Source organism: Lissotriton vulgaris, chromosome 5 (genome assembly GCF_964263255.1).
Source record: "Lissotriton vulgaris chromosome 5, aLisVul1.2, whole genome shotgun sequence".
NCBI classification, from domain to species: domain Eukaryota; kingdom Metazoa; phylum Chordata; class Amphibia; order Caudata; family Salamandridae; genus Lissotriton; species Lissotriton vulgaris.
In genome coordinates, this window is record NC_141693.1 from 1,179,529,974 (window position 1) to 1,179,546,672 (window position 16,699).

The window sequence follows — 16,699 nt, forward strand, 5'->3', positions numbered from 1 at the left end:
GTGATCCTTTGTTCCTCTACCAGGGATAAACCCATGCTGCCACGGGGAGACCAAACCGCCAATGACCCTTCCCAGCCTATTTGCCAGAACCTTCGCATATATTTTGGTGTCTGTATTTATGAGGGATATCGGGCGATATGACCCAGGATCCTCCTTGACTTTACCCTTCTTATGAAAGACCACTATGTTTGTCTCTTTCCAGGAATCTGGCACTTCCCCTGAGCAAATTATACCACAAAATAGGTCCAGTAGAACCGGGGCTATGACTGTGGGATGTTATCAGGCCCTGTGGCTTTGCCTGCAGCTAAATCCTCCAGCGCATGAGTTACTTCGGTCAGTTCCAGATCTTTATCTAACTCAACTTTCTCCTGGTCAGGCAGACTATGGCCCAGATCTTCAAAGGCCAAACTAGAAATATCTGCCCTATCCTCTTCCTGATATAGTTTTGATAAAAATCCTTAAAGACCCCTCTGATGTCTTCTTTCTCCGTGTACTCCCGGTTGGCCATCTGAATTTTATCTATCATATTTCGGGTGAATCCCTGCCTAATTCTTAATGCCAATAGCTTTCCTACCTGCTCTCCTGTCTCGTACATTCTGCACTTTTGTATTTGATAGTCACCAGTGCTTCTCTGAGCTGTTACTTTATAGACTTTTGCCTTGAGGGCCAGAATCTTAGATAAGCTCTCCTCAGCATCTTTACCTCCTGAAATGTCTTTTATATGCTGCTCTTCTGCTTGGACTAGTTGTTTCATTAGCACCTCATGCGCCTGTCTTGTATTCTTCCTCTGACTAGCTGAGACGCTGATTGTTTCACCCCGTAATGCTGCCTTGAAGGAATCCCCTACGCAGTTTCGTGGGGCGCTGTACCTATTCATATCAAAATAGCTTTGACCCCAGCTCCTAAGGTGTTCTACGAATTCGGGATCAAGTAGCAATCTTCTCTCAAACGTCCTTCTAGACAGAGGGTTATTAACCAGATGGTATTCATAGCTTAAAATTAAGGGGTTATGGTCGGATATTGTCTTGAGCATTTTAGTAATCCCCGTCTTGCCCACCTCTGACGATGATATAAAAAATAATCTAACAGTATATTTTTTGACGGGACAGGAAAAATAGGTAAAGCCCGGGTAATGAGGTTCCTTAGCTCCCCACACATCGGCCAAGCTATGTGTATTTATTAAAGCAGACAGAGCTCTAAAAACTTAGGGTTTCCGCATATATAGCCTGTTATTAGCACCCATGAAGTCTGCAGGGATATTAAAATCTTCGCATACTATTAATGACTGCGGCCAGTTCAGTAATTCCACTTCTAGTTTACCAAATAGATCCGGTTCGTCTTGATTAGATCCGTAAATTGTACACAGAGTTATCCCTATCCTCAATTCCACAATCGCCCATCTACCCAAGGTGTCTGCCCAAAAACGCTAGCTACCACCCAGATTACTTCTGGCTAAGATTGCCACCCCCCTCACAGTAGATGTCTGTGTGGAGCATACCAGTACCTCAAATCCCTTAACATTTAAGAGATGTTTCTTAGACCAGGGCAAATGGGTTTCCTGTATACAAATTGTGTTGAGGGGATTCATCCCTACAAATTGCTCTAATCTTTGCCTTTTATGCCAGTCATTCATCTCCCCTGTGTTCAATGTACACATCTTAAGTTTTCTCATCATCGTTCTTTTGTTCTACAGCTCCCAGCAGACCCCAGGACTGAGTATCGGCAGATATTAAGACTACATCATGTTTGCCACTAACAACAATGCACCAGATAAAATTTACTTTTCATTTTTTTTCCTTTTTTCCTACTCCCCCCCCCCCCCTGTGACCACTCAACTCCTGTGAAGCCCTACCACCACCGCCCTCTTGCCCTCGTTCCCCCCTGCGAGAACGCCTTCCCCACCCCCCTTCTTGAAGCTGCCAACCCCCCCTCAGGATGTTCAGACCTAGGTCTGTGCATAGGATGTTCGCAGTCCTAGCAGACCACTGTCCCTTAAGTGCAACCAAAGAGTATCATTTCAATAAACCCTTTACACCTAAAAGGGAAAAAAGTAAGGTAAGACGACAATTTCCCTATACGTGTACGTATAGAAGTTACCAAAGAAAAAACAAAAAAAAAATGGAAATCCAGTTTACCCTTCCCTGTTCCCTACAGAATCTTACCCCCATGCATTTTCTTCACTAAGCATATTAAAGATAGCTTTCACAGTCGCCCCCCCTTCCCCCCTGCTCCCCAACACCCAAACATGTCAGAGATTAAACAGATTATTTGTCTAGAGAGTCCATATATTCTTTTGCCTCTATCTCTGAGGAGAAATATCGAGTGGTTCCCTGAGTGATAATTTGGAGCAGTGCCGGATTAACCAGATACGATTGAATCTTTTTATCCTGGAAGGGTTTTAACAGCTGCCTTAACCTCCAACGCCTTTCTACCGTTACATGGCAAAAGTCTGGTCTTACAAAAAATGAACCACCCCCCCCCCCCCCCCCCCCCCCCCCAACTGTCCTCCTGGCATCCGGCCTGGCTTTATCAGATATGGTCTGTTGCAGCAAAAAGTTTCCAAGAAAGGTTAATATGGCATGTGATTTATCACCCTCCTTTGCTGGAGCTTTTTGTTTAAAGGGTATGCAATGTGCTCTCTGAATCTCAGAGGCCCAATTCCACTCGTATAGCTCTGGGAAGGCTGCTGAACAGAGGGTGACCATATAGGCCCTGGTGTCAGACCCCTCCAAGCCCTCCTGGATTCCTAGAACTCTTAGGTTGTTTCTGCTTTGTCTGTTTTCAGACTCTTCTAGTTTCCATTGTATGGCCTTGATCCGTTCTTCATAAGATTCCACCAGAGTTACCGCGTTGGCTGCATCAGCTTCTGCGCCCATCATTATTTCCTCCAGAGTTACCCCTCTTTCTCCGAAATTAGAAAATGCCTTTGAGAGCTTACCACTCCTGGCATTTTTCTCATCCCCTCCTGTGCCTTACGACTATCCTGTCGAGCCTCTTCCCTGTGGGAGAGAATAGCTTGATGAATGACCTCTAAAGTGGGAGGGACTTAAGCCATTAGACCTGGAGGTGTTTTTCCAGATGACCCTGAGAGTGGAGTAGTTGCAGAATAGTCCCATGAAAGATCCTTTTTTTCTCTATTTTCCTTTCCCCTTTGAGCCAGCGTTTTCTTAACTGACGATCGATGGTCCTCCTCACTTTCCTCGGGGTCTGATTCTAAACTACTTGCCCCTTGCAAGGTGCTCAAAGCATCATCCGACCATTCGGCCTCTTCTGTCATGGAGAAAAAACATTCACATTCACTAGAGTCTCATTCTTATTTTTGTCTTCCATCGGGGTCTTAGATGCCAGCATGATATTTACATTCTGTCTCCCGGACTGGCTCTGAGGGTCCTTAATCGTAGGGGGTCTGGTGGGATCAGGTATCCTAGCAGTCATTAATGCGTTATTCAGTACAAAATCATTCCCAATAGATTGTTCATACGCTGTAACATCCCCTGGGTTCTCCCGACCTGCCCCAATCAAACCGATCTCTGAGGGACTTACTGCCATCTGGGCCTCCCTGGTCGGTTGCGGTGTCAGTGACATATTCCCCGGACTCACCACCATGGCACTGGTTTCTAACCCCGTGCCAGGATCAATTTCTCTGTCTACCGCTGGCTCGGCTCCTGATGTTGCAGTCTCATTCACCAGCCCCGCAGCCTGCTCCCTTCCTCGCCACATCAGCTCGATCACCGTCTGGCCCTTCGCGGTTCCTGGAGCCGGCGCCCCGCCTTTTCCTTTCCTGAGCTGCTCGGGCTGCCGTAGTCGATGCAGGCAGCCAGGAGAACCTTCTCCTGGTGCCGGGTCGCTCTCCCCTGAAGTCAAAGTTGGAGTCTCGATGTTTGCAGATGCCGTCAGTGCCTCGGTTCGAGCCTTACGAGTGGCTACAGCCATGGTTGTCTTGGAGGCGGGGCCGCCCGTAGCCAGCTTCTGGGCCAGGATTACCTCTTTGTCCGTGAGCCGGAGCACCAAACGCCTCAGGTACTGCTCCACACACCACTTCACAATCGTTCCGAGGTATTGTGGCCGAATTCCCTTACGGAGGAGCAGCATTCAGCCGGGGGGAGGGTGATATAACTTTTTTAGTGTGGGGAAGCCTATTCAAAATCGGTCACATAGAAGTTAATCGGACCGCAGCCTGCTAGTGTTGCTCATGTCCACCTAAGCGGCCAACATCTTGCCCCCTATGAATAACATTTCCCGGGAAACTTAGGTTCTTCATTGGACAATGACATTGATGACCTCGAAAAAACGTCTGAACTAAATATTTAACATGCTGGTTCTACTGGAGGTCAAGGAGTCTGCTTCCTCATACCAATGAAAGACAAATGGCTAAAAACTGAACTGGAATCTCCAGTCACGTAGAAGGTGAATATAAAACTAGAAATTCAGAATGGTAATGCTACAGTTTTGTCTGGTTAATGTTGGAAGGAGAAGTCATGCCTACCATCAGTTAAAAAAAATACTATTTCCACATTCCATTGCGCTGGAAACAAAAATTACATCAGGTTCGGAGTAGCTCAAAACACAATCCATTCACATTTCTACCCTTGTACATAGAATCTGAATTGGTGGTGTTTGACAAACTGTCTGCCTCCTAATGTTGTCTACTTAAGAAGGAATAGCATTTATATATAGCTTTAGCTGCACTCACTTTCAGTCAAAGCTGTGACTAAATGTGACTATGTGACTAAATGTATCTGACTTTGCACAAGGAGCAATGGACAGGGAAATATTATGTTCCACCCAGTCATAAGGAGAAATGTTTGGGAGCATATGTGCTCAAATTGGAAGAAAAATATGTTTTTGAGGAATCAGTCTCTTGCATTTATGAAGGCGATTAACTACGTTTTAGGAAATGAAAATCCTAGAGCTGTAATCCCAGATGATGACTATGCCAAAGACTCCTACAACGCTGGGAAGCCCATATTCAGTTACTGACAGCCTATAAAAAACGGGTTAGAATTCAAGATGGCAGTGTTGACCTTAACATCTTTCCAAAATATTACTGTAAAGAGGCTGTTAAGATCACAACAGATAACGCAACAACAGTCTATTAGATCTTGGATACAGGTTCCACAGTTATTACGAGATATATTACTGTGCTATAAAAATAATCAATCTTGCAAGTCAATATGTCTCTATTGAGTGTAAAGTATGCAGATTCCTACAGGGGTTCTTTGATGATAGTATAATAAAACAAAATCAAGAAAAGTCGGCCGTCCGATACAATTAGACTGCGACAACCAGCAACAAAAAAAGACTATGCATCCTGATAACAACAAATTGAGTACAACGGAAATGCCTTAGTCATTAGTTGGTACAAAAAAATGTGCATATCGCTTTTCACAATTACCCCTGATCTCTAAGAGATGCCAGCAAAGTCAATGAAGACCTGCCATTCCATTTGATAGAACTCTCTGTATTATTGTAAAGGAAGCCCATCATTGAATGCTGATAATGGAACAAGGGAAGATCACACTATTCAACTCTGCTCCATGAACTAAGAAGTCTGTATCCCGACATTATTGTCTGTATACATAAAACTCCCATAAGTATTCTTGCAGTTGCTAAAGGAGGAGAAATGGCCTACCAGTGGAATATTATTACAATTGTAATTGGAAGACATTTATAATATGGTTTATAACCAATCATGTGGCTTCTACAAATAGTACTCTTCGAAACATTCTGACGTACTAACTTTATTTAACCGATAAACAACTTTCTTTGGCCACTGTCAGAATGTACCTTACAGCTTTGACCATTTACAAGAGGACTCAAAAATTGGTGACTTCAGAGTACCAATGCTGATTGAAGACAATGATTTCACCTAATTGAACACCAGTCCCAACATTGCTTAAGGACTTAGTACTCACAACAAAAATGTATCTTGTTTTTGATTCCTATTTTGTGCATTTCTTCAAAGACCGAAGTAAAGTGGTATTTGTTAGGCAGAACTACTTTACAGTGAGTGGATTGCAAGCCCTAACCATTTAGAAACAATTTATATAATACATAGATAAGGTGGTATCAGCGAAAGGTCATACATAATGTTGTATAATGTTAATTGCGTAGTTGAATGCCTAGGTTTGTCAGAATCTAGACTGTAATGCCTCAAAATTCTTACATATGCTAGATACTGGCATATTGCCAAGGCAAGGCAACATAATGCAAAAATACCTAATTACCTTTTTTAGCAGTAAAACAAATGATGCCCCTTCTCAAAGTTAAGATTTACCAGATGGATTGTACCATGTACCAGGCAAATATTTCTACATATGACCCAAGCTATCTCTGTCATAGCACAAACAATAACGTTTGCCTCTTGGAGCAAATAGAGCACTATATGATAGTTATAGAAAAATTGCATGGAGTTTGACACACAATTTCACTTTAACCTTCTTCAAAAGTATTCATGCAAGACAAGATTCACAGATGGGGCACATTTTGGGGGGAATTTAATCATAACTGTTTCAGCCTATGACAAATCTCCAATGTAGGATACTACTTGCTACTCTCTGAAGAGCATGCATATCGGAGGGTTAAACAGTTCTAGATTCACATGCCATTCAATCAACTTAAAAGAAAATAAACCGAAAGATGGTACCAATGCCTTGGGCATTGTGGAGTACTCATCAGCGATATACAGTTTTCTCATTCTCAACACTTCCATATGGCAGAAAGTTTTTAAAACAAATGCACTTTTACAACCCAACCATTAGATGCAATTGTGAGCATAGCATATTAATCTATTATAGGGTTGCATGCTAATGGGAGAATAGTACTCTGTGTTTTGAAATGATTTGTTACTGTATCTGTGAATCAATGTGTCAATAAGATTATGTTTATATTTTAATAAAAAATTAGAATAATTTTCTTTTTTAAACTAATAAAATCCAGAACCCCTTTTGCTCTCTTCCTCCTTAACCTAGTCTCTAACAGCCTGGTAGCACAACTAATCACAAAGGCACTGAGTAACATTACAACTTCTCTCCTCCTTAGCACCAAGAGGAGACGCCTAAGAAGAGTCTTTACCTGATGTTTGATGGTTCGAGTGAGAGCCCAGTGAAATCTCCACCAGTCAGATTCTCCGATTCCACAACGCCTGGATCAGGGTATGAACAGTTTCTACTTGTGTGAGATTGAAGTGGTTCTGTAGAAGGCTGTTTTAACATTTGGGCTACCCAGGCATCAATCATAAACTTGCATAAAGGGTGACACTACCCAGTTGGAGATTAGAATGTGGTTGGTATCTCCGCAACTTGGCAGTGGTCGGTGTCTGATCTCACACAGATAGTACCAAGAACCGTCTGATGAAATGCTGGTTATGCAGTCTCCATATTGCGACCCTGGGTGGTGGATCTTTGGGTGGTGGAACTTTCAGGTTGGGTTTACTACTAAAACTATTTCTTGGTCTACTGAGCTCACATTTGCCATTGTGTGATATCAGATTTGTGTTTCTCTAGTTTAAAAACTAGTAGAATGATAGTAATTTATTAATTAAAGGAGCAAATTCAGGTCAACAGAATAAAAAATCTCAGCTCCAAATTAGTATTTAGCACAAAAGGTGACAACAGAAGCTTATTGGAGTAACCAGTCACTCATTGTTGAGAATGGCAGAATCCAAATTTGATTCAAATGAATTTCAAGAAAATGTGTAGGGATCTTGCATGACTGATAGATGTGTTTAAAACGATGGCATTCTAATCGGTTAGCTCTTTGTTATTATAGACATCTTCATCTAATTTTACTAGAACAGACTAGATAGTCTACCATTGGTCACCATGAGTGATTACTGAACCCACTAGCGGAAGACGATTAACTTTTGCTTTTAAAGGCTCAACCAATTCAGGTTCAATTCAATAAACATTCAATGCATTCAATAAACATTGCCTTAAAGGATCCTATTGTAAAGGATCTCTTCCCCGAAAAAAGTATCTGTATTATACGATGTGTACCTTTTCATGCATCGTTTTGAAAAGGAAAACTGAAATATTTTCATGTATCAAGACAGATCACCTATTTAATGGAAAAAATGCAAGCTTTGATTTTTTTATTTCAAATTTATATAAACTTTTGTATACCACCTTTGTATTTATACATTCTCTTTGAGATTCACTTCACACCTGGCTGTGTCATCTGGCCATTACTTGCATCCTCCCTGGATGTCGGCAGTATGGTGACATAATTAAAAATTCAAGACTGCTGCTTACTGACATTGAGCAGGCAGATCCTTTGGAGACTTGGTATCTCTCTGACCAAGATCAGGCCTCTGATATGAGTGAATGAATATGCTTCATCCCAGGTAACCTTGAAGAAAGCGGCTGCATCCCTGTGTGGGATCTGAGCAATGCCAATTTATCATTTGTGAATGGAGGCAGAAGACACCTACGGGGTACAGTGTTACCATGGTGTAGAGAGTTTGTCCTCCCATGGGAGCTGAAGAACCTCTCATGAGGTAGTGCTAATGTTGTTCTTTGTTCTACATGCTTCTCCTGTTCACTTCTAGACAGCTCATCCCTGCTAATCCCTGTGACTTAATATCACACTGTCAGTCCTGGATAGAGAGGGGCAAGTAATAGTCTTCTGAGCCAAGGATTTGTATTCCATCACTAGAGGTGTTATGAGCGGCAGAATTGGTTTTAAGGCAGTTCTGGCTCAAAAATCCTAAAGTACACTTTTCTAAAGTTACTTTTGCACTCAAATGAATAATCAAACATCATGTTTCATCACTTGATCTGATTTGACAATGTATATGTACAAAATATATGTACAAGATTAGGCTTCCAGCAATGTAAGCATGCAGAGCTAACTTTTGGGGTGATTTATTGATATATAAAAATAGGTTTTCCGCATAATGAAGGCACTTTTCATTGCCATGTGTTATTGTAATACCTTTAAACTGCAAGAGAGCCAGAGTAGTGGTGATCCTGTAGGACATATACTTTTGCCATGGATGTAGGTGGTTTAAATAAATTTTGCAACCCACATATGCCATCTAACTTGGCCTTAAAGGGAAGTTAAATAGATCGATTGCGTGAAGCTTATTTTACCAATCTCATTTTAGGGTCATAAGCATGAGCATAGCATTATAGAACAGACTAGCAGTTTAACAGTACACAGTTTCCCAATGCCAACAACACTAGGGCCTGACAAATGGTGGAAAATCTGTGGTGACCATGGAGAAAAGGCAAATTTGCTACATACATTTATTATATGTTAAAATAAAAAAACGAGTATTTGGCTTTGAGTAGAATTATATGAATATACCTATAACATATTAAAGTGGGAGAAGACAGACAAAAATATTTAAAAGTGAGAAATAGGTTTTGCATTATATGGTATTAAAGAGAGAAGGCCTCCACAAGTTCACCTACCTGCCAATCAAAGATTCGTCTTAGTTGCGGCAGAGTGAGAGACATCTGTCTTAATCTAAACTACTGTGGGACATTCTATTGTCTATATATGTCCCAGAAGGACTATTGTTGGCTTTAGACTTTCATAAGACATTGGGTTTAAAAGGGAAGAAAACAAGCTAAAGAGACATGAAAGCCAAAGAGTTAGTGTAGTGGGTTGAGCACCTCCTGCAGGGATATTTGTAACTTTCAAGTTACAAGATTGTATCTTGGCATGACAATATAGTCTTTCATCCTTTGGAGTCGACAAAATGAGAATGAAGCATACTATGTACTATTAGTTCTGAAAACAGCTTTATAAATGACCCTATCTGAAATGTGTATTTTGTGGCATAATAGGTAGGTTAACCCATGGGTCAGTAAAGAGACAGACCAACCTGGTATTAAGGTAACCAAATGAGTAAAGGAATGGGTCGCTTAACCCGCAATAAAGGAGCAATGGAGCCAGAAATCTGGTAGAAGGACCAAGAATTAGAATAATGGATGGAGAACACGTGACAAAAGGGAGCACGAGGAATGAAGCAACTGAGGGTAGACTGTAGACAAGAAACAAATAAAAAATAAAATAAGCAAGAGCCACAGAGGAAGCAGGCATGATACAGAGGTAAGGTCCAACAGAGGTAAAGGGAGGAAGCAAATCAGGAACCAGAAAGGAATAAGTCTTAATAGTTGTGACTCAGAGGAGGAGATTTAAGAAACAGAAGGGAGAACCAGGAATAAAGAAATAGTGGGGCTAGGGGAGAAAGCAGCCAAGGAGTGGAGGAGATTTTGCAATGTGACCAGTATAACAATTAATGTAGCAAAGAGGGAAAAGGAGATAGAATAATTTCAAGAAACAAAACACATATCTGGAGAAAAAGAAAATGATTAGACTTTAGAACTGGACAGGATAACTAGGAATCTGAAACAGAGAGGGGCAAAGACCAAGGAAACAGACCAGAGAAATCGGAGGAAATCCAGCCAATGAATTATGAAACCTCATAGACCTTTCAATTCTCAAATGCTTGCTGTCACATTGATAATACTGATATATTCTCACTGTTCTCATAGGTCGAGCTTCGAAGGGACAGATTCTCAGCAGTCCTTCGGGTTGAAACTCTCACATCCTGGACCCTGCCTGCTTGCCGGTAGCCAGGACCCCAGTGGACATTTATCAGATATGGTCAAGCAGAAGGAACTGGACTGCCAGACACCAAGAATCATGTCTAGCATCAGGGAGATGGTAAGAGAAGAATGGATGAGGGAAGGGGGCTAGGGCTCAGTCCAAGGTTGGCTCCGCCCGAGAGCAGAATGAGGTTGAGAATGGAGGCTCTGCAATGGAATACTAGGAAATCTTTTTTGCTTATGATCTCATACCACAGTTTTTGTCTTTGTTAAACAGTCTAAGGAAAAGTTGTTATTGGATGGTCAAAGTGTGACAACCCCTTTGGATCTTGGTACCCATTTGTGATAGTCTATGGCTAGGGTTCCAAATCTCCAGGCATGGTCACTATTCGCAATGTCGAAGACCCTGGTGGTTCCTCTGGCCCCTCTTATGTCTCACAAGTTGTGCCACCTCTGCCCCATCTATGGGAATTCAGAACAATTTTTCTGCCCCGGGGCTAGACCTAAATGCTACAGATTCTCAAATCTCCTCTGTTGTGTGAATTTTCTCCCACCATTCCAGGCCTCCTGAAGGATCCTCAGATCTCCTTGTTTTGTGTCTTTATAGTTGTATATAGGTATCATGGGCTATTTCAGTACTAATTTGGACAGCTGACTCTTACCAACTTTTCAGTGACAAATTCTTATTGTGTAATCTCCAGATTATCATATGTGAAGAGATCTACCCCTATAACGTTCTCCTCTCCCTCCATTGCAGATGTCTCCAGAGGAGTCCTTCTCTTCTACAGATGCTCTGCTTTCCAGGATTTCCCATCAGACCATGACTTGTGATTCACTGGACTACCTAGAGCCAGATTTGGCAGAGAAGAACCCTCCAGTGTTTGCCCAAAAACTTCAGGTGGGCTTCAGGATGTGAAAAACCATAGAACATACAGTAATGCTGGGCAGCCTGTTTGCACCTAGCACTGAGTTGATACAAATGAGCAAATAGATCAGAACAACTGAATATTACTCTAGACACATTCCATGTAATTCTTGAATCCTTCAGCTCACCTCTGCCATCACTTAGAGGACCAACCATATGAAAATGTGTCTTTTGCTTTGTTGCACAGATTACAATCTAGCCAAAATAGCTAGTCTAACCGCACTCTAATTAGGAACACAAGCAACTCCAGAATCATTTCTGCCTTATTGGGCCTCCCCTTTGTGGTGGTACTTGAGTCCCTGTGGTACAACCAACTCCGGACCTACATCTGGACATATTGGGTCCATATGGCCAGAATTCATCTGGGGTTGTTTGCTGTTCCATTGAAGGAAGTGTAGCTTGATAGTTATGACTGGACTAGACCGTATTGCACGTGTTTCATCCATTTTGTCTGTAAATCCATTATGCAGTTATGAAAGGTGTTGTGCACAGTGTAATTAAAAGGGGTTAAGATTAATTTTGAAGAGTCCATACATTGCAATTTGTATTTCTCAGACATTTGTTTTCCACACCCAATGACATTTACCCAGCACCTTCCTACATTCTCACACTTCTTTATGCAGGTATAACAGGTTATGCACCAGCAGTGTGTAATCTGGGTAAGCACTCTTAAACATACCACCTCACATATTTATGATGTTATTTTAACACACTAAGCCCGCCACCCACCTTTCCATTGTCTACTATTGGACAGTAACTTCATACCTGCCACTCAGAGTAGGAACTTCGGAGCAATACATTTCCATGCAAAACCTTTTTTGGGATGGTGCTGCCCTGTAGCTTTCATTGACTGGGATAGGGCTGTGTGCCCTCAATTTCCATGGCAAAGAGGGGAGATGGGTATTCCAGGGGTGCATATTCTGTAATTCACAGAGCCACAGCACAAGTAGCAAATTAACTACACTACTAAATGAACTGCACCTGGAGGAAAGGTGCATGTTTTCAAACCATTTTGAAGCTTCAGGGAGGAGTTACCCTGAGAACCCCTTGAATAATAAGACTAGAGGGGTGTGCAGTATCCCAGAATGCCCTGTAAATCACTCAATTGGTGAACCTGAAGGAAAGGGTCCGTTTCTTCAATTCCCCTGGGAAATCTCTTTAGTGGTGAATCGCTAGCAAGAGTGTTTTCCCTAGTGCAACCTGGTAGAGGCTTCCTTGACAACACCACTGTGGTTCCCTTGAGCAGTAAGACACAGAAGGGGACTTTTTTGGCTAGAAGAAGAATTGAGTTCCTTTCATTGTGTGCATTTATCTTAGATGCCTCTGATAGAAATATTTTGATACAAAGTTACTTCTTAGATATTTTGTGTAGGTTGATTGGTTTTAGGAAATAGGAATGTCACATATTCTGTCGCAGTTGATTGTTTGCATACAGTGTGCATGAAATGGTGAATGTATTTTTTGTGACAGAGTACAAGCATTGGAAATTGACTATTAAAACGATTTTTTTTAGTTTCTCCATATGTATGCCTGCAGACTTGGTGGCTTTCCTTGCCTAGCTTCACTTCCAATCTAGCTTCTAATGCCTACACCCAATAGATACTCTCATCCTATACACGAATTCCATAGTACCTCGCCCACTCTTACACTGTAATTGCTCTCTTGCCTGTATTCTGGAACATCCCCTCCCCACTTAATACTCTTTTTCACATATTTTGTGTATTATTTTCATGTCTCCATGTCAATTCTTTTTTCATTCTGTTAATTTCTTTTTTTTTTATGGGGGAGTGGGGGGCTGATGGAGCAAAAGGGAGTTTACAAGCCTGGAGATATCAAGCTTGTATCCACCATTTTGTTTTTTTCTCCGACATGACAGTTGAGACAAGAGTCTGGTACTGACCCTGCTCCAGCACTAACAGCTATTAGAGACACTAACTTGCCGAGAAAACCTCACGTTTTCATCTATTTAACATTTCCAGAGGACAGCATGGCCCTTTACCAAGTCGGCAATAGAGGGCCACTAAAAGGGTACCAGCTGTCTTTTCCTTTGTGGGGGAATTTCAGTATAACGACCTCATTTATTGTCCTTGTGATTGTCTTGTTCTTCTTTTCCAGGGAAGGTCCTCCATCTTTAAACCTTTACTTTTCTTACCTCTTTTTTCCATGAACCCTAACAGGAGGAGTTAGAGTTTGCTGCAATGAGGATAGAGGCTTTGAAGTTAGCTAGGCACATCTCTCTGTCTGTTCATACCTCCTCTGATGTGCAGGTATAGTGCCTGAGCCTGCGAGTGATGATATGTTTGTTTGTCTCTGCCTTTGCACTGGTTTATGCTGCTGTGTTTCCCTATTTACTTCCCGTTGAAAGGCACAGCTGCCCTTGGAGCTTCCACATAATTTACAAACTCCAACCGCGTCGGCATTCCTAGGTGTGAAAAGGTTGTGTACAATGTACAACGCTGTGTGTATTGCCCTAACTGTAGACAGTATTTATAGATCATGTCTCCTTCGCCTTTCTAAAGTTCTCCTGTACGTCTGTCAAAGTACATCTGGCCTAACATTTTAGCAACTTTGAAGGATCCTTCAAAGTTTCTAGTTAAGAAAAATGTAAGTACACCTTTAATGTGCCATGCGGATGAAATCAAAGGCGTGGTTCTCTCACAGGAGCAGCATGATGAGGATATGATAGTCGCTGCTTCCACTGAGATGCGCTGGTTAGGAAGACATATAAGACACTCCTGGAGGCGTGCTGATAACATAGAAAATATTATTCCTCGATGGGGTGTCATATTAAAGATATAAACTAAGAACCTTTCCCTCTAAGGCAAACTGTACTGATTATAATACAGACATCAGTTCCTATAAAGGATTCTGTGCCAATAAATTCACAACATTGATCCCGCTAAAGGGCGCATTGCAAGACAGGTCTATGTCACAGTTTTGTGGAACTGCTTCTGTTTGCCTCATTTCTGTAGTGCTTTAATGCAGTCAGGCAATACCTAACATACCCAAAGCTCAACTTGAACATACCTTGTGTAAGTCAAATACCATTGTGCTAGAAGGTTTTCTCTTAAGGTTTTCTATTTTTTTTACAAGTATAGCTCTAAAATGTAATGAAAAAGAATAAAATTGAAGTAGAAGACCACTCCGACATGCAGGTGAACATGGAGCTTCAACCTAGATTTCTTTCAAATGTGTCGTGGTATGGTCTTCGGGCGTCAGCAATAGTGGCTGGTGGTTCCATTCTTGCCAGAAGGCAAATAGGGTTTTAGGGACCGGAAGGCAAAAAATTCAGAGGAGGCGGCTTTCATCAAAATTATTTTTTAGGAGTAAAGCTTTTCGGTGAGCAGATTGATTCCATGGTCACTAAAGCCTTTTAACGACCGAAAGCGTGCTTTTTCTGTACAAGGAAAGCCCAATTCATCTTCTTCCCAGATGCTCATAGGATGTCAAAGGGAAGAATGCAGTTGCAACCTAAGAAGGATTACTAAAAGAGGATCTCCAACAAGCATACTTCTAATCAGGAAAGTCAGCGCTCATGACTCTCGTGAAACTTTAAACTCAGCATCCCTGGTGTGTGGCTGCATCCAAGAGTATTTAAACACCTAGAATCAGGATGTAACAGATGTTTGAGTGCATCAAACACGGTTACAGTATAGTCTTTTGTTCAAATCCTCCAGAGCAGGTTTGCATCCCTTTGCCGGTACTAGTGAACATGTTTAAAAGCACCTGCCCTTTGGGAGGGAGTACAAGAACTACTTAGAAAAAGCCTCTTCTTCCAGTTCCAAAACCAGATTTGGGGCTGGGAATCTACTCAATCCTTTTTCTGGGGAGAAGTCCTCAGAGAGGAAACTTGCAAGTACTAGGCCTGAAATTAGTCAACAAATGAATCTCCAAAATTAATTTCAAAATGGACTGCCTTTAGGGGATTATTCTTTAGGGTCTCCAAGAGAAATTTATGTTGAAGTTGTATTTGTAGGATGCATTTCTCCACATTCCGATTAATCAAGAGCAGCAAAAGCTCCTGCAGTTTCCAATTCTCAATTATTATGTTTCGATTCTATGTTGTATTTGGTCTGAAGTCAGCGCAGTTGGTGTTCACAAAGGTGTTGGCGCCATTACTGACTCTGCTACACAACCAGGGAATAACAATGCATACTTATTTGGATGATTGGATTATTCATTCTTTCTGCAGTCAGCAGATAGCAAATCATCTTCAGAAGGTGATCACTGTATTGCAAGATCATGGAATTCTTATAACCTGGAAAAAATAAAATCTGGTTGCATCTCAGGAAAGGGATTTCATCAGAGCAAGGTTTGACAGATGTAAATGCAAATGTTCATGAATTTATATAGCGCAAATCACCACTGGTTTCTAAGCGCTTGCTTAGGGAACCCATCCTGGTATTCCCCTGTGAGATAACCCCGGCAGGGTATCCGCAAGGTGAAAGGCAGGCATCCCGCCGCGAGGGGCCGTTGTGGAGATTAAGCAAGCTATTGCCCAGAGTCGCAGAGTGTGAACCCGTGAATCGAGTAGGCACCGGAGCGAGAATTGTCGAGTCCATGGACATTTGAGGACTCCAGACCCCGCCGAGCCGGGAATTGAACCCTGGTCCCGGGCTGACCTCTGCTTCCAGGTCTGCCTCCTCTAACCAGTGAGCCACACTTCTCCACTATGTGTTGTGGGAATGATTCTCTTTCTAGAAGCAAGGAAACTGAAGATTCAGGCTCAGACCTCATTGTTGCAGAGCCAAAAAAGGTCAAAGGTAAGAAGAAGGCTGCAGGTTCAGGGAGAATCCGCAGCAACACTGTTCATCATCCCATGGGCACGATTTTATCTGGGGTTATTTGTACACCACCTATTGAACAATGAACGTGGACACTCTTCTCCCAATGTTGCAGAGAGTAGTTATTGAACCATTTGCTTCTATGAGCCGGGACAGCTTTGAGTTTTCTCCAAACCAAAGTAGTCACAATGAATGCAAGTGAATATTGATGGTAAAAAAACTTTTGACAACCAGGAGATTCAGGGTTAATGGACCACTTAGATAAGGCCTTCCTTCCAGTGTTGTTCAGAAGAGACAAATTAACAACAATAATCTAGTCAAACTGATAGGGGTGGGGGGCTCATGCTTATGTATTGACAAAGAGTAGAACTGATCTTCAGTTGGGTGGTGAAAAACGTATCTCTCACAGGAGTTTATAACAAAGGCAAGGA

At 42.0% G+C, this 16,699-nt stretch overlaps 1 protein-coding gene across 6 annotated transcripts in view; it reads left to right on the top strand.

The window, feature by feature from the left end:
• Positions 1-16,699, top strand: part of TACC2 (transforming acidic coiled-coil containing protein 2) — a 395,420-nt gene that overhangs the window by 342,887 nt on the left and 35,834 nt on the right. For 3 of the 6 annotated variants that reach the window (XM_086922962.1, XM_086922956.1, XM_086922959.1), the window contains 4 exons: positions 7,042-7,154; positions 10,506-10,677; positions 11,317-11,457; positions 13,662-13,751. In XM_086922962.1, coding sequence (XP_086779088.1) covers positions 7,042-7,154; positions 10,506-10,677; positions 11,317-11,457; positions 13,662-13,751 — 516 coding nt within the window. The remainder of the gene's footprint in view (positions 1-7,041; positions 7,155-10,505; positions 10,678-11,316; positions 11,458-13,661; positions 13,752-16,699) is intronic. The other 3 variants (XM_086922957.1, XM_086922958.1, XM_086922960.1) reach the window with 1 other exon arrangement.